At 42.8% G+C, this 19,026-nt stretch overlaps 2 protein-coding genes across 2 annotated transcripts in view; both read left to right on the top strand.

The window, feature by feature from the left end:
• The window catches only part of itga9 (integrin, alpha 9), a 51,472-nt gene extending 41,864 nt beyond the window's left edge, over nt 1-9,608 (top strand). Inside the window, exons 22-28 of the mRNA XM_074646285.1 lie at nt 414-522; nt 641-748; nt 2,017-2,142; nt 2,316-2,435; nt 2,525-2,620; nt 6,355-6,474; nt 8,852-9,608. Of these exons, the coding sequence (XP_074502386.1) occupies nt 414-522; nt 641-748; nt 2,017-2,142; nt 2,316-2,435; nt 2,525-2,620; nt 6,355-6,474; nt 8,852-8,950 (778 nt within the window). The 3' untranslated portion in view covers nt 8,951-9,608. The remainder of the gene's footprint in view (nt 1-413; nt 523-640; nt 749-2,016; nt 2,143-2,315; nt 2,436-2,524; nt 2,621-6,354; nt 6,475-8,851) is intronic.
• Nucleotides 9,609-11,765: 2,157 nt separating this feature from the next.
• LOC141774020 (uncharacterized) lies at nt 11,766-18,782 on the top strand. The gene is made up of 6 exons (XM_074646284.1): nt 11,766-13,141; nt 14,113-17,346; nt 17,422-17,598; nt 17,687-17,859; nt 18,280-18,397; nt 18,527-18,782. Exons 1-6 carry the CDS (start codon nt 12,917-12,919, stop codon nt 18,713-18,715), a joined length of 4,116 nt encoding a protein of 1,371 aa, XP_074502385.1. The 5' UTR covers nt 11,766-12,916; the 3' UTR covers nt 18,716-18,782.
• Nucleotides 18,783-19,026: the final 244 nt, after the last annotated feature.

Raw genomic sequence — 19,026 nt, 5'->3', positions numbered from 1 at the left:
AATCCATAACAGTGTAGTTACATTTTTACAAACTTAAAGGTGAAACCAGCTTGAACTGGTTTCCCATCTGTCGGCTGTTGGGAAGAGTGGGAGTGCTTTTGTCAGTATGGAGCTTGTCAACTTGAAAAGCCTTATCTCTGAAGGCTTTATCATAGCTCTGCTTCACAGAGAAGATGTAAAACAGCCCAAATCCACCAGAGGTCTGACATCTGATAAAGCGGCTGTGTGCTGTCTTTAATGTGAAGGGAGGCTTCAGAGCAAAGCTGGACACGTCTGACTGCTAAGGAAAACTGTCCAGCTAATATGACGTCAGTTAACGTGACTGAAGCCAGAGATTTTTACGAGGCTATTTTTCTGTTAGGTAATGTTAATGCATCATCTTCTATCTCTCTCCTGAACACCGTTGTCTGCAGTGTGGTGACGCCGAGCTCCTTTGTGTATGGAAACTACATCGATGCCTCGCGCTTCGTCCAGTTGGAAGACATGGAGTGCAACTTTCAGCCTCTCAATATCACTTTCCAGGTACTGTTAGCAGAGACCATATATGGAATTTTCATTATTTTTTTTACGTTTCTTTATATATTCACTTCTCTTCTCCTTTGTCTCCATCTTTCCCCGTCTCTGTATGATGTGGTTCCAGGCCATAAACAAGGGGCCCAGCAGGCTGCCTGGCTCCATTGTGGACATCAGGATACCCAACCGGCTGGCTGGCAGCGGAGCTGACATGTTCCACATCGTTGAAACTCAGGTGGATGCCAACAGCAGTCTATCTACGTTATTTATCCACGCCAAATCATTATTTATTAGTTTGTTCACCTGCAGGCAGCCACATTTTTCGCTCATTTATCCCGCCTGTCGGACTTCTGCTTCTCTTCATGGCACAGATGCCCATATCCACCTCAGAGGACACGTTTATGTACAGAAAGCTGCTAAACTGGTGGTCTTTTTGTCGTGGCATGGCCAATTTGCTTAGTGTGAGGTACCACCGGGCCAGTGAAAACCTGAGCCAAGGTGTTGACGTTGCTACTGAAGCTAGCCGACCATTTAGTTTCACAACATTTTGCATTTAGATAAAGAAACACAATACTCCCACTGGGTTTAAATGTTTTCTTAACCCTTGCATTGCTCCTTTCATATAGGTAGATCATGGGGGAGCTCAAGCTGTTAATTGTATTTACTGTGAATGGGCAGACGGGGTTGACTGTATCCCACCCTCCTTGAGCCCATCTGGAATCACTTTTAGGGGATCAGACAGCTTGCACGAAACGGGAATGGGACACCTGCAGAGCTGGCTACTGCCCAGTACCATCCCCAGCCTGGAAACACACACCATTAACTCTGTTAACACTGCGTCTAGCCTGTGGCACACCGGACAGTTGCACACTTATATTTTATAGCCAGATATTCTTACATTTTACACAGACCTCCATTTATTCAGACATGATATACAAGTTCCCGACTGTTGCTCCATATGTGCTAGATTTTCTGCACAAAATCCCGCAATCGTCATTATTTAACGTGATATTTCTGTCCTCGGGAGGGTTAAAGTTAGTGCATGCTATGAATCTTCACACCAGCAACGACAGCAGAAACACAGGACATGAGAAAGCACAGCAATAAAAGTTCACACATGCTGGGTGGCAACAGAGCGGACAATGAGGAAAGGCCAGAGGAGATTTCCACCTCCAGAGCTTCAGGTCGGACTGAGGAGAGGGGAAAGGGGAAGTGTTCCCTGGGGACTGGGCAGTAAAGCAGACACCTCTAAATCACTCCATATGGGAAATCTGTCTGGGAGGGGTACCAGCCTCTTATTGGGGAGAACTTCCTGTCCCGGAGACTCATAACAATAGTGGGATCGGGCCAGTTTAGGTGACAAAAGTGCTTGTGTGTACATTTTTGCTGTCAAATCCCAAATCTTTGCAACATAAACATGACAAAACTCCTGCCTTCCTCCGCAATAATGACACATATTGTATTTTAAATCAACTTTTTTCCTTTATCACTGTCCTGTTTCAGGTGGCAGAGGGCCGAGGGAACTGCACCCTTCACAGGAACCCGACACCGTGCACCGTCCCCCAGGACAGAGACAACATCTTCCACTCCATATTTGCCTTTTTCACCAAATCAGGACGCAAAGTCTTGGTAAATACGCCGCCCTCGTGTTGCACTTTGACATTTCAGAGGTCACTGACAGTCACCCCCTGTGAGGGTTTCCGTTTTTGTTCTGTTTTTAGTCAGTGCAACATCTGTTTATCACACATCCTTCTTTCTCCTGCTCTCTCCCACTCTCTGTTTCTTCTGTCTATTTTTAAAAGGACTGTGATCGGCCTGGAAGAGCCTGTATGACAATCTCCTGCAGTCTGGGCCCACAATTAAAAGAAGAAGCTCTGAGCATAGATATGAAACTTCTACTCAACACTGAAATTCTCAAGAGGGTAAGAAACTTGTTACAAGCTTGTTAAATTTAGTCGCAGGTTGTTGTAATTGTAATAGTAACAGTAATCCACCCTCTCTCAACTCACAGGATAGTTCCTCTGTGATCCAGTTTGTGACGAGGGGCAGTGTGCAAGTAAATGACAGGGCAGTGGAGGTGCCAAACGGCCTGCCAGAGGACATTTCTGTGAGTACATTACGAACTGTTAATTCACCATCTACCTACATTTATTAGAATACTTTAGCAATCTTTGACAGAATGCAAAAAAGATAAATTACAGCACACAAAATAACTACATTGAACATCACGATCAGGTGATGTCTCACAGCTTCAGAGTACCAGAGGTTGGGTTTTATTGTTTGAAAACTACTCGAGTTGTGACGTGTTGACCTATGTTTCAAAGAACTTCTTCCCAACTGAAACACATGAATACGCCTCCCGGCTGCAGAAAAATGTAATTATTGCAGCGAGCCGCACTTCGCTACTGCCTGGTGTGAAATCAACGTTAGGGTCTCTCAGCTCATTGTTTTGGTTTTACAGCTTTAGGGGCCGTTCACATGTAGTGCCTAAAAACGTGTGGAAAACTCCAGCCGTGCTGCTTTCATCCTTTTATCCAAGGTGCTTGGCAGGTTGCGCTCCTGTCACGCCCTCCGTTACTAAGCAACCAAAACCTGCGCACTGCAATGACGATGATGATGACTTCACTGACTAAACTAAACTTTTTCCAGCACCGTAAATCCCTCACAGTAGCTTTACTGCTTGAGTTCTCTGTATCAGTTTTGCTGACCTTTCAACCAGATGTTGTGACGTCCTTGGGCGGAAAGTAAAATAGTCCTTTGGACAGATGTAAAGCTTTCGGTAGCCTTTGCACTAAAATGAATAACTTCACCTCCATATATTAGCAGATGTTAACTGAGGCTTGAATCCAGGCTTTCTGGTTTGAAGGACAGGGAACTCACTACATGGCTATGCTGACAAAAATATATCAATATGCATATATATATTTTTATCTTTAGATGCACAGCCCATCGTGCTGTGGTTAGACTATCCTTTAGCCGCTGATGTGATCCACGAGAACAGCTGGGGACTGTGGGTATACACTGTATGGTGGCGCTTCTATTGGCGCCTTCTTTTCGGGGTCCTCAGCTGTGCTCAAGGACAGACCCTCCCCCCCACTACTGTTTGCTGAGTGATTGAATGGCCCACCAGATCAGATGTGATGATTATACTGAGCACCCAGCATGCTCGCAGTGGGATCTCTCAGGTGATTAGGGTGCTGACCGGGGCCACAGCCCTGCTGACCCTGAGCTTCAGACCTGCTCGGAAAATTCTGACCTGCTATGAATACGTCCATACCATGCCGCTCTTTCAGCACTTACTGAATGTGCTCATTGCCCGCTATGTTTTAGTAAACACAGTTACCTTCTCCCTCAGGATCCGTGCTGGCTAAGTACACACTGCAGAGTATGATTTGTGGTCCCTGGTTGTGTCGCTCACAGCAAGCCGCCTGGTTGTCAGCAGAACGATAAGCTCACTTTTTAATCTCCCGTGACATGTAAACAAACTGACGTAAATCTATAGGATTCTGTTGTGAGTACGCAAGTTACAAACTTAGCTTTGCAGAGCTGAGTGGAATGCGCTTCACATTCAATTACACATTCCTAGAATTAACTGATTGCACAAGTTAAATTGGGAAAGTTGGAGTGCAACGACCAGTAGAGCTTTCATCTTTTCTGTACACGCCATCGCCTTGGCATGCATAACAACAGTTAGATTCCTGAGAGTAACGGGGGAGGTGTTAATGTGGGAAATTATTCAACAGAAAGATTAATCTCCAGTTGTCTGCTTGGTTTTGTCTTGGCTCACAGTTGGCGTCTCATGCCACATTTGTGCTCAAAGCAGCACTGCACACACTCAAGCAGTGAATTCCTCAGTCATTCCTGAAATTGTCCCACCATTGTTTGCAGAAACAAATTACGCAAGATTATCTGACATTTGGGAGATTACACAATATTTGCCTTTGTTTAAGATCATTAGTAAATAAACCCATTATAGTTCATGATACCAGTGAATTTTCCATGTAAGGCCTGGATGCTGACATTAGAGCAGGCTTAGCTGTGGTGCAGAGTAATGCAATATTTCACTCAAGTCAAACCACTGTTTATTCAGCGCAAATCTATTCGAGCGATCAGTGTAATTTTGTTGGAAATGAATCGTATACAGAAGTATCAAAGAGCTTCAAAGTAGAAGGTCAAAATGGTTATTTTACTGTGACACAAACACAAGTAATGGTAATTGTTAGAAAATCAAATAAAAACCAAAGCACTGGTGCTAGAAAGTGATTTAAAATAATTGTGTTTTTGTCAGCGGATACTGCTTCCCTCCATTTTTAGTTAAAGTCAAGATGAAATTAAAAATGCCTTTTTGAACCCTTTAAGATCACAGCCCTGCCATATTATGCACCTATTTAACAATATATGCAACAAAAAAAAAAAATTTGTATTTTTATATCAACATCAATCATCAAACAAAATATGACATATGCTTACATAAGATAGTACCAACCAATTACAACAAATAATATCATGACATCCATCCATCAACAAGGGTGGAGGCTCCGCAACGCGCTACACGCGCCGACTTTTTAGCAGTCCAATCAAATGTGAAGGAATTGATTTAAATCCCTCTTGTAACTGTACACCGCTCAAATATTTTGTTTCACTGGGAATAGTCACAGTTACAGAAGCTAAACTTCCGTTTCACTGGGACTTTAAGCGTTAAAGTGTGGACTGGGTTAAGTGAACTGAGTTTGCTGTCAGTGACAGATTACCCAGCAGGTCAGTGTTCACTCGTGTCATGGGAAACAGCCTAAATAGCTCTTTTATTTATTGTGGAACCGGGCTATTTTTTAAGAGTTGCCTCCCAAGATAACTCTCAGAATCTGCCTCATGCTATGAGTTTATAGGCATGACGCTCCGAACTGAAAAAGGGAGTGGATGATATATTATTTTGAATTGCGCTGACCTAATAAAATGAACACTTGTTGGCATTACACACATACTGTAGAGCAGTGCATTATGAAACAGTGATGGTCAAGCTTACTGACTAGTTCTATGATCTCATTCATACAAGTGATAAGAACATAAAAGGCAAGATCTTGTTAGACAGTTGTAGCCATTGATGAACTCCAAGACAATAGAGTCTACAGCCATGCTAGCGGCTTTTTTAGGCTGTACTAAAGCTAATGTCAGCATGTTAACATGCTCACAATGATAACATGCTGAGCGTGTTATAATACGGTTATAATGTTTACCATAATCACAATCTGTGTGAAAAATTAGGTAGTATTGGTCTTTGTCAACTAAGATTTCTTTAGTCGATTAGTCACTTTTTTATGCTTCTTTCATGCTGAATGACTTATTTCCAAGAAACGTATGAGCACATCTCTGGTAAACAGAAGTTTTAAAGTGGTGCTTTTGTGTGATTCTGATCTGTTCATTAAATCCACTAATCGATTAGTCGACAAAATGTTATTAGTATTAGGCGACTAAAAATTTCTTTGGTCCATGACAGCCCTAGTCGCTTGAAACACGATAGCGTCTAGTATAAACAGATTCTGAATCCACATTAATTTCAACAGCTTTTGTGTTTTTCTTTTGTATGACTGATTAATTGAATGTGTGTTCTATATACAATAAACTCCATTAGAGTCCAGTTTCATGCTGTTTTTAGGTTTACATGTAGCTCCTCTTGAATCCAGTCAAGACTCGCACAGCTAAAGCGACTGAAACAAGATGTTCTTGGTTGTTACTGTTGCACTGCATTGCATCATTAGCAGCACATGACCTAATGATTACTCTTGCGCTCGTGTTGTATCTGAGTGTGACTCACCGACTGACTGAAGTGTTGTTGTGTTCCAGCTGGTGTTCGAGGCTCTCCACAGTCAGGAGCCGAGGGGTTACGTCGTCGGTTGGATCATCGCCATCAGTCTGCTGGTGGGAATCCTCATCTTTTTGCTGTTAGCTGTGCTACTCTGGAAGGTAACCAACACACAAACACAGACTGTGATTTTACCAGTTTACAGCATTTGTCTCAAAACTGCTTGATTTTCTAGCATGTTTATTAAGTAAATAAGAGGCAGTTGTCACAAAGTTGCGTGTGTCACAGCCAGAAGCGCTGCGTCCAAGTGTCAACACAGTATCCAGTTGTGCAGAGACAGCTGGAGGTGGGGGAGGACGTGGGGGAAGAGCTCGCGTTGGGCCTTTAACAACCATGAAAAGGACAAATCAGACCGGACAATAATTCACACCATACCATTCACATGAAAGAAGAATCTGAAAGGGAAATGGCAATTACACTGATGTCCAGAGGCCCTGTTAGCACAAAACTCCTTTTCTTTTTCACTGCTTCATTTTCCACCGGGAATACCACAACGAAACCTTGGAATGTGGGTCCTCCCCCCCCACACCATCCCGGTCCTCGGACCTTGCCAAAATAAACCCCACTTACAAGAGCAGCACATGTCCTGTATTGCTCTTTTCAGGAAATGCCTGAGGAGAGTACAGGTCTGTATCAATAAACTTTAGTAGTCAAACGCAGATAAATGAATGGAGTCGTAGTGAGAGAGGCATCATCCCCGTGTGGCTTTGTTTAGATACGCACCAAGAATCTGCTGCTCGCTCCATCCATTCATATCTCATATACATTACACTTAGTCGTTGAATGTAAATTAGAATACAGTATTACTTTCCTAAAGAAACAACACATTTCTACAGAAGAAAATGAGAAAATGAGAAAAGTGCTTGATTTGCTTCCATCCATGCCGGCGGTTTAGCTTATTAACGTCAAATTGTGTATACTTTACAGTACTGCCGGCCATTTTTCAAAGCATACCATTCCATGATGTTTCAAATTGATTTCCTACCCCCCCAAAACATCCATCATTTTCCATTTGTTTCACTGCAGGAGAACTTACAGATAAGATGTATTATAATCCATCATGGTGAACTCAAGATTTGAGCTATTATTATTATCATGTTAAAATGGTGTTATTATTGTAATAATGCAGCTGAAAGAAGAGACTGATGAATAACACTGCACTTACAAGCTGTGTAAAATCAAATCCAGATGACAAGCAAGAAAATGTTGAAAATCACTTTTTTTTTTTTGCATTAAAAATGTTGCTCTTCTGCAGCTGAGCCCGCCCCTGAAGGCACCAACATGTAGTCCCTTTTAGTGACTGCATTACAACACAAAGATCAGTGTTCAATACACAGAGACAGAGACTGATACCAATATTTATATTAAAAAGTAGAAAAATCAAATGATAAACTGGATCAAACAATATCTTTTTAGCATAAATGCATAACAATAGCAAACATTTTCCTTCAATCCCTTAAACGTAGTTAATAGAACCAAGAGCAGGACATTTTACAGCTGAAAAATACTAACTAATACTAATAGTTGTTAGTGCTCTCTAACTATGTTGACAACACTGTTTTTAATTATCAGCAAGTTACCATCAACATATCTGTTGGTAAAGGAATATGTCAGGGTTACAGTACTGCTCACAGCTGAGATATAACGGTGTAACCCCCAGTAACACCACATTCTGTTCTAATCAGCTAACCAGCTGCTAGCTGTAGCTTCATATTTACTGTGCAGACATATCAATCCAAGGGTACGTCTCAGGGGCGTTTTTGGACGTGAGGGATCGCCTCGCTTCCCTGCATTTGACGCTTGATGGGCTGCCACTAGACACCAGGCACCTGATTGGACAAACGCTTTCCCTCGTTGGCTCCCAGCTTTTAAACCAAAACCAACTTGGCGGCTCATTTGGAGACTTTCTTCTTTTATACCACGAAAATAGTTCACCAAAATGTGTGTAGTTTCTCGGTAGTTTTCCAAAGGTGGCGAGTCATGTAGGACGCCCCTGATTTCTATAAAGAAGTTAGACCGCAACTTTATGAAAATGAGGAGCGGGCGACGTGACGGTCCGTCTCTCGAATTACGCCGCCACACTACTAGAATGAATGGCACGGCTGCTTACATAGACAATGAATGGGAAGCGTGGAAAGGACAACTCCTGTGGACACGTGCCGTACCTCTCTTCAAGAGAGTAAATAAGTGTATTTCCATTTTGAATTGTTCCTTTAAAAGTTGACATATTTTCCAATAAGTCACTAAATGCTAATATGACGTGATAATATCAATATAAAGTAAGTTTTTTTTAAATTACTACCTCAAGAGAGGGAAATCTACCTTAAAAAGTTGTGATATGCTTTGGAAAATGGTCAGCGGTGATATATGTTAAGTATACAGTATGTGGTTTTTCATTCCTGTAGTCAGATCTGACCACAGATACACCGCACTAACTTACAAACCACTTCAATTGTTCTTCCTCTCGTTCTCTGACAGATGGGATTCTTCCGTCGGCGCTACAGAGAGATCATCGAGGCTGAAAAGAACAGGAAGGACAGCGATGAAAGCTGGGACTGGATGGAAAAGAACCACTGAGACTCGTGGTGGGGGTCCCACAGGAGCCAATGAGATTAGGGATTGGGTCAGGAAGGATCCAATAGCACGTGGTCTCGCAGCCCAGCCGCCCCAGTGGCACCAGGCCCTTCAGTCTTCCATATGTGGAAGAGAAGAATATTCTCCATATTTTTTGGAGACTTGATAGTTTTTTTGCGGGTGGGAGTGGGGGGGTCCAGGAAACAGGCTTCTGAGGTGACAGTGTGGCTTGCCAGAGGACACTTGCTGTGGAAATTCAGCTAATCTCGACGGAGAGCGGAGCTGTTGATGGAGAACCACATCCGTACGGGGATGTGGGGCGACGGCATGAGTACTGGTGGACAACAAAACCCTCAGGGCTGTGTTACATAGCAAATTTATTTTTATACATACACTTTAAGCCATATTGTATAAAAACTGGGCTTCGAGAAGAGATGGGGGTTTGAAGGCCATTATAAACATACTGTACCTACAGAATGTTTTCCCAAAAGCACTGATGTTTGATAAGACTGAATGCCTTGGCTCCATAGCTTTACTTCTTATGCCAAAGATATGTCCTGTACAGTATATGATTGGAGTCGTTTGTATATTCAGTTCTTCCTGGGAGTGAAAGATTGTATCTTTTCTGTACTATTTCCGGCTTATGAATATATCTGTTTTACACATCTGACTGCCCCTCCCTCACACAGATAATCAGCCGGAGCTAATTCGGAGTTTCGGACCAACGCACACAACGTTGAGTCTTCACGTCATCCGCTAGAGTTGTCCCAGAGGCGCTGAGGGCCCAGTAAAAGCGCTCCATGAGGTCATTAGCATCTAGTTCAGGATGTGGTAATCAAACCGCACTGTGGAGTTCTCTATTAACACTTTATTTGCCATGTTTCCTTTATTATCCATGCCTGAAATGCAGCGGCTGTGAATGATACCATTATTCACATTTCAAGCTTTTCCACAAGCATTCCTTTAGTTATGGTCTGGCTTTTTAACCGGTGGTTTGTAGGTGATAAAAATGGGATGTAACAACGAGATTTTGTCAGATTTAAATTTGAATCTCTTGCAATGCTTTGAATGAACACATGTTTTGAAAGTGCAATGTGCAGGAGTATAGAGAGAGTTATCTGAAGCTGCTTTTGCATGAATGATTGCTCAGGTATGCAGCTGACTGTTTAGATGGACCCCCAAAAGTTTCCATGTTCAAGTGAAGACTGTAAGGTGTGATTCACTATGCGTCACGACACGAGACCTGATGTGATTTATTCCCAAACCCTTTCCAGACTTCACCCTAAACAGACCATATTTAATTTTACTATTATGTTATTAGGCATCAGGTTTTAGCGTGAAATATGAGATGCATTACTCTCCACGGCCAGATGAAAGTGTGTGATGGGAGTCCACCTACAGTCATTTAACGGGGGCCCATGGCAATGAGTAATGCCCCAAAAATAGGTGGGAATGTGCTGCACTCAATCACTACACATAAACGAGCTCTTTGGGGCTCATGGGAAAAAGCTCATTTTAAGTCAACATTGAGGAATGTCAGCTCCCCGACAAATCTGCCACTATTAAAGCTCACAGCTCCTCAGTACTCAGATGTTTACCCCACATGTTGTTGAGAGTCTTTTTTAAAGCCGGGTTTAATTGTGAGTGAAAGTTTGCAGAACGCATTTTATATTAAATGTCCCTAAAGAAATACGAATATTAACTATTTTATACATTTGTAGAGCATTAATCGCTAAATAACATGAAGAAAAAAAGTAAATAATGCATTAAAAAAAAAAAAATTTGAAGAATTTATCAATGAAAATTTGGTGATAATTATATGAAGACAGATATTTTGCAGTAGACCTGAGTCAGATTTAAACGTGCAATTCCAAAGAACAAAAACTATATTTTAATATGTTTCAGTGCTAAGACACTTTATGGCTCACTATGATCGCTTGGCTCTCTATTTTGTTCTGTATGAATCTTTTATTGAACCTTTATTTTACCATTTAAGTCCACTGGCATGACGGCATATACTGTACACATTCACGTCTTCCCTCTGCATCCGTCTGTATGCAGAGAAACCGACACTTGACATTTTTATTGCTAAATTTGAACTGTGATGGTTATATTGCGTTTGTATGTTTGTTAATCACACCGTTATTTGGGGTTTTTGTTCCGAGTATACTACTGTCACTGAATACCATTTCCATTATAGTGTGCTGTATGTTTGATGTTTAAAGTCATGTTGGAGCTGTATATTTATCTGTTGATAAATTTTAGAGTGAAACTTCGTGGCTCTGGATGCTGTTTTTTGTCAACGTGAGTCCAGTGTGGTTGTTGGTTGGTGTGTGGTGCTCTCTGCTGGCTGCTTTGCTCTAAGTGTACAGACAAAACTCTCCATGAACAACTACATATTCAAAGTTCTTTGAAAACTCTTTAGGAGGTACAGTATATGCAGTAATATTTGCTTTAACATAATTTTTTTTTGTGCAAAAACAGCATTTTTATTATGAAGGTCTAACATTTCATTGCTTATTTATTTACAGTATGTATGTACATCCTATACAGTAAATTAATAAGTGACAATTTTGATTATCAATTTGTTATTTATCAAGCAAAAATGCCAAACACTCTCTAGTTCTAGCTTCTTAAATATGAGGATTCACTGCCTTTCACTGTTACATCATTGTAAATGAATTGTCAGTGGGTTTTGTTTGGATAAAATTATAGGTGGAAGAAGAAATACCACAGTCTAAAAATACTCCATTTCAAGTAAAAGTTCTGAATTGAAAATGTTACTTAAGTAAAAGTAGAGAAGAATTATCAGCAAATTGTACTTAAAGTATCAAAAGTAGAAGTACTCAGTGTGCAGAATGGCTCCTTACTTGAGTAAATGTACTTAGTTACATTCCATCACTAGATAAAATTAACACTTTTATGATGTAATCTTGGGGAAATAGGAAACATTTTAAATTGTGACAAGCATTTTTCACTTTTTTTCTGACATTTTACTCTGGATGGATTCAGCAAAAGTGGGCCACTTTTTAACACTTTTAAGCAATTCAATGTTTTCTATACTAATTAAAAAGTTAAACTTTTTTTTTTTTAAATATAATTTGAATCAATTATACTACCTTTATTTATATCTCAGGCAAGACTGACTTCATATTAAGACACTTCATGTTGGTAAGCCATTTTTCCTATTTTTGGTGCGCCTGGTCTCCTTTTATAATAATGCATCTATAACCTCAACACTGTGATACACAACCATGTTATTTACATCACATTTTTCAAGACAAACTGGGCTATCAGAATATGTACGCTACATTGATGTCACATGAATGTATAGTTATATCACCATAAATACAAAAAACAACAACATGGAAATCTCAGATATTTATTCAAATCACACAAAACACAATAGTGAATTGGGCTTTTGAAATTTTCTTCTAGGCTTTGATGAAAAAAATAAGCGTTATAGCCAACACAGATCAGAAACGTATTTACATTACGGAAGCCAAATAAAATGCACAAAAATGGAATAACAACTCTGCTGTACATATCCATGGATTGCTCAGTATGTCAAGAAAGGCATCACTCTTTATACTTGGTGAGGTCACAGTGTGTGTTTGGTCAGGTGACCCCAGTTGCTATGAAACACTGAAGCTCCTCTGTGGAACACAATGAATTATTAATACAGCCACCACAGTGAATACAGCTCGCTTTCTTTTGACCGGAGAGAATCCCACTGCTAACTATGTCCTCTCTATTTGATCATGGGCTGATCAGGACGGCGGCGGTGGAGCAGGTGGTCGCCCCAATCGCAGGTCACCTGTGCCACTTGGTGCTGCTGTGTGACGGAGCAGAAGAACCAGAGCAGTTCATCCAGCTGGAGGCAGCAGCTCAGACTGTGGCTAGAGCTACTGACAACATGGCAACAGTGGCCTCCAGGTGCATATAGTGTGGAGTTCACTGAGCTAAAGAATGTATTATCACATTAACACCAGTCTCTCTTTAACTTCCAGGCTAATTGGTGACACAGAGGATGAAGTTTTGCACATGGAGATGTCGTCCCTGTTGGAGTCGGTCACTGTGTCTGGACAACATGTGCTGCTGGCAGCCCAGAAACTCAGCATCCAGCCCAGTTTGACTGAGCACAGAGAGGAGCTCATCACTGCTACACAGAACGTCTTCCTGGGAGTAGTCAAAGTAAAGTAGGATTTATCTTCTCCTGGTTTAAAAGGTGTCTGCAAGCATAGGTATAAAACCTTTTCTGCAAGTATGTTAGATATTACAAGTTTGAACATAAACAGAGGTAGGGAAGAAGGGATGGCTGCAGATACTGACTGGTTAAAAGCAAAGAATAGATTCATCTTCCACAGCTGCATCTACTTCCACAGAGGTTTTCTTAAATGTGAACACTATAGCCCATTTAACACAAGAGGCCAAACCGCTATCTGCTTTACATTTTACACCTGAAATATCTCTTTTCTATCTCAGTTATTCATCCCTGATCCTTGGCCTAAACTTCCAGTGTTAGAAATAACATTTTAAATTGTGTTAATTTGTGAGGACAATGAACTTTTTCCAATGTTACATACTGACTGATATCTGTAATGTCAGTGGTCAGTGACCATGAATGTTTGTACCACATTTCATGTCAATATATCCAACAGTTGTTAAATTCATTTCATCTTTATTATCCCTCAAGGGAAATTTTGGCTTACAGTAGAGGGCAAAAACACAACATACAAGAGGACATGGGACATTAATCACAACAGTTACAGCAAAGAAACAAAAAAGATGCATCTGTCCATTAAAACCATTATAATGGTTAAAGTGCTGCTGAGCAGTGCAGTTAAGTCAAGGTTCAGTGCAAATTAAGCACATTCATTGCACTTGGAACAAAGGAACATTTAAGCTCTCCCCAGAAGGGAGAAGAAGGAATTGCTCCACTGCTGTCTGTCATAGATAACTGCTAAAGAAAGCTGCTGTGTGCTAATTATTTTGTTGGCTACTTTAACAATGTTGAACGAAATCAAACAGAAGTTTATAGATATTTCAGTCAAAATGATGGACTCACAGGCCGACATTGCCCTCCACAGACACACACTAGCATGGCTGAAAAAAGATAAGAAACAAGCAGTAACAAGCACCCTTATCTGACTCTCTGCTCTCAGGTTCTGCTAGTGGACGACGACGCTGCTGTCAGGAGAGTTGTATCTGCCGCTGATGGAGTCCTGGAGCGCCTCTCTGAGCTCGGCGCCGCCTCAGACATCAAGTCTCTACTCAAATCTTTCCAGGTGTTTTCAGAGGCTCTGCTTCTCCTCAACAGTCTGACGGCGGAGAGAGCGAACGCCTTACAGGACCCCAGACAAACCAAACAGCTCCTCGATTCCCTGGAGACCCTGAGGAGGTGCATCTCCATGCTGCACACGGCCACGTGCACGACCATCAAACACCCTACGAGCGAGCAGGCGCAGGCGGCCAAGAGATACATCCTGGACAAGGTGCAGAGCACAGTGAGCGACATTGTTACGACCCTGAAAAGTGAACGCCACGTTGGATCACTGGGTGCTTGTGGGTATTACACAGAGAGGAGGAACAGTCTTTTGCAGCTACTCGCTAGTTCCTCCTCTATCGGAGGCAGCGGCTTTGACAGCGTGGTGAGAGATCTTGTGTTTCACTGTATGGTGGTGGCAAACTCTTCTCGTAGAGAGCTTCAACAACGAGTGGTGGGTCATTGTCGTCACATCCTACAGTTCTGGTCAGATATAAGAAGGATTTTAAAGACCTCCGAGGATCAGAGCATTGAGAAGATGTGCACGTTGTTGGCGCAGCAAATACAAATGCTCGACGAAACCTTGATGAGCGCCGTTCTTTATCAAGTCTTGGACACATTTCTTACAGCGTCTTCTACAGTCGAGGAGCTTTTCAGTGTGACGAGACAGATCCTGGTTGCACATTCAACCACAGAGACGGATCTGAGCTTTATTCAGCCACTAGTTGAGGACTTCATATCTTCCACGGACGGAATAATCCAAGTGGCGAATTTTACCTCAGCCGTTGCTGTTGACGTGAAAAGTTTGGAGAACGTGGAGAACTCGCGAGTGTGCCTCGCGAGACTCAGAGCTCGGATCGCGCCTCTGTCGCTGGAGCTGGCGGATAATTCGACGCAAACTATTCAGGAGCTTCACGAGGTGTGTCAACAGTGGGAGGAGGAGACCGGTCAGCTTCAGGATGCTCTCAGCGATGTAATGGACGTGAGGGAGTTCACCAGTATCGCTATTGACGAGGTGGTCGACGATCGGCGCGGGTGTGACGCGGCGTACAGAGAGCAAAGCTATAAACTGTTTAATGAACACGCGGCGAACCTTATTTGTCACATGAAGCTGGCGGTTCACTCGGTGAGGAGGCACTTGGATAAAAGCGATGACCCCATCTACAGGAACGGCCTCCTGGTGCTGCTGAAACAGGTTCAGTCGTCTCGAACCAAAGTGGGCGAGTCGGTCAGAGACATGCTTTCAGGTTCCAGTCTTAATGTGGAGGTTTATTCTGCTTTTTCGGATAATGTGGCCATGGCTATTCAGCATCTGAAAGTGCTCAGAAAGGGACTGGACGGCCAGCAGCATCCACATCTCCTGAGCCCGCTGCGAGAGGGGGCGCGTCAGCCTGAAATCTCACGTGTGCCAACCAGAGACACCTGTGAGTTGATGATAAGAGGCTCTCCTGTTTTGGAGGTTATGGAGAGGGATTCACAAACTGAACATGAGGAGGAGCGCTCAGATGAGGAAACCATAGAAGCAGAACCGACTCATAAATATGACACGGGTGATTTATACATCCCAGCTGTCTCCGCTGAGCCCAAACTGATCCACAAGCCTCTCGAATTTGACCTTTTGCCCCTCTTGTATGAAGTTGTGACTGTGACTAAAGGCAAAGATGTCACAGCGCTCAACCAGGCCTGCACTGGCGTTCTCGAGCTGTCGAACTGTTACGCCCAAGCCGCGAAGGAAGCCCTGGCCGTTGTCGACGCGGTCGATTGTCAGACGTTGGAGAGTTTCAGAGCGGAGCTGGTGTCGCTGACGCCGCTGCTCGTCCAGACCGCTCAAGAGACGGCGATGAGCTCGGCGATGAGCACGGAGAGCGTCTACAAACACAGCACGCAGTTCACCGACCTTATTAACAACACCCGAAAGGTTTTACTGCCAGTAGCCGGGAGCTGGTATCATGCTGTTTACACCGAGCTGCGAGGAACAACAGCAGCCACTGTTACGCAGCGACTAAACGAAGTGATGACTTTGTGTGCTGACGTGGTCCAGCTCTTGACGTCGTCTGATTTAACCTCGCAAAGCGACGGTCAAGAAACATTCAGCGTTTTACACAACAAGCTGAACAAAGCCCAGAACAACACCAAGTATCTGGTAGAGTTTTCCACCTCCCTGCGAGGACAGGTGGATCAACTAGAGGGACTCTGCATCCTCTGGGGCCTTTCTATTCAGGTTTTGCTGAATTCTCTTGATAAGATGTTGGGAACGTCAGCTGCTGTGAACCAGCTGAACCCTCAGAAACAACTATCGACGTTGTCGGAGAACTCGCTTCGAATCCAAGAGGCGGCGAGGCTGACCAGCCTAAACTGTAGAAGTGCTTATAAATCCAAACAGCTAACAGGACAACAGGATGAACTGAGAACCCTGACTGATGCTTATCTCAGAGCTGCCGAAGAGCTCGACTTAACACCAAGCGTCATGCAACTTGCAAAATCTGAATTCTTTCAGAGACATCTTTTGATTAAAATCAGAGTGCTTTGTGGTCATTTAAGCAAAGCGAATAAGGATTATGACGCAGCACTTCGAAACATTGTCAGCGTCGCTCATTTCGCTGCCAAACACTTTAGGGAGAACGCAGAAGACCCGGAGCGAAAATTTGACGACGCAGCTCAAAAGCTTTTCGAAAATGTAAAACCTGCGACCGAAAGAGTCGAGGCCTGCTTGAACTACGTCCGCGACCCGCGTGCCCGCTCTAACCTGAGGTCCATCAACGACCGGCTGTCTTTTCAGATCTCTGATATAATCAGCAGGGCGAGGCTCGTGGTGGAGACTCGCTACATCTGTGACACGCTCAGTCTGGACGTGCACATTCAGTGCTGGGCGGCCAAAGCTCACTATGTGGTGGAGGAGGTCAGGAAGCAGGACGGGATTCACCAAGAGGCTAAAGAGCACATCATCGCCGGTCTACAGGGAAAAGCACCTGAGGATGTTAAAGACGTGTTGGCTCCAGTCCCATTTAAAGTCAAAGAAGTGGAGTTTCCCTCTGACATGACAATGACACCTTGGCAGAAAGGCAGTGTAGATGCTGCAGAACCAAATATGAACGTGGCAGCCAAATATGGACCCGGAAACATGGAGAAATATGTATGTATCTCATGATTAACACGATTTTAAAGCTCTTTTATGTCACAATAAATCACACCGTATGTTTCTCTATAGGACGGTGTGTTTGGCGCATACAAAGAGGCTCCTTCGCTGACCTACACGTCCCTTTTTCTAAAACAAGAAAGCGACAGCTGGGATCCTAAAGACAACAGAATTGTCCAGGTGACCAGGAAGATGGCCGACACATTGTGCTACATGACTCAGTACCTGAGGAAGAAAGGCCCGATACCGGTAACGACCACCAGAGGGCACTTTTTCTGCCTTGATCTTGATATTTCACAGGCAACCCTCATCCACAATCATTCCTTTTTTATTCCAGAATAAAGAGGCTTTTGTCACTGCTGCCAAAGATGTGATCTCAAACTGCCAGTCGGTGACTCAGTTCATCAGAGTCATCGCCAACCACTGCCTGGATAAACAGTGTACGGTTGAACTCTCCCTCATAGTCGAGCAGATTCTCACCATCACCAACCAGCTCAACATCATCTCCAGGTCAGAAGAGAGGAGACAGAAATCACACGCTGAAAACTAAGCTAGAAAATACAGCTGCAACTAACTGTTATTTTCATTGTTGAGTAATCGATTAGTTGTTTGGACGATAAAATGTCAGAAAATGGTGAAAAATGACGATCAGTGTTTACTAAAGCCCAAGATGACGTCCTGAAATGTCTTGTTTTGTCCACTACTCAAAGATATTCAGTTTACTGTCATAGACGAGTAAAGAAACCAGAAAATATTCACAGTTAAGAATCTGAATTTTGGAATCAGAGAAATTTGACTTTATCCGATTAATCGATTATCAAAATAGTTGGAGATTAATTTAATAGTTGACAACTAATTGATCTTTGCAGCTCCACAGGAAATGAATGCTGAAGTAGGGTAAAGAAACAGTATTTCTTCATGTTTCCTCAGTGTCAACGCTGTAACACCTGGGTGCAAATCGTCTGATGAGATCCTGGTGAAGAACGCACAAAATCTACTCCAGACGGTCCTGCGTGGGGTCCACGCTGCAGAGACAGCCTGCATCACAGTAAATCTAACATCACACACTAATCTGGAATGATATGAGGTCTTCTCCGTGTATTATATAGCTAGATAAGATGCAGAAGTGAGTTATCTCCTCGGCTGTTAAAGCTGCACCATTACTCTCTTGTTCCAGGGTTTGAAGCAGCCGGAGCCAAACTCAGACGGTGCGGAGGCTACGGCCTTGTGCTTCCAGTGGAGGAGGAAACTGGAGATCCATCGAGCCCAGCAGACCTCCAACCCAGAGACTGATGAGCTGGGTTTGAGGAAGACCTCATCCCACCCAGTAGCACCCAGTCTTGCCCCGCCAGTTGGCTACAAGTGACGGCTACCCCATCAAAACACAAGTTGTTTCTCAAGAAGCCTAAGAAGATGTGAATCATCACCAGTTAGACTTACTGTATATACACTGTAAAAAATGTTTTGTCTGTATTTCAAAATGACAGATTTTTTTTTAAAAATTACATGTTTCATTTGTGATTTATATGTAAATGGTCTTAGATTTACAGTATTTTTGTAATCACAATCGTAACTATCTGTATTTAAGCTTTTCTTGATCATTTTTAAAGATAATTATTCTGTTTTTTAGAGGTTTATGACTCTATTTTAACAAATAATTTATGTTAGAAGAAAAGG

This window comes from Sebastes fasciatus, chromosome 9 (genome assembly GCF_043250625.1).
Source record: "Sebastes fasciatus isolate fSebFas1 chromosome 9, fSebFas1.pri, whole genome shotgun sequence".
Lineage (NCBI taxonomy): Eukaryota > Metazoa > Chordata > Actinopteri > Perciformes > Sebastidae > Sebastes > Sebastes fasciatus.
This window is presented reverse-complemented; position numbering and strand designations above follow the sequence as displayed.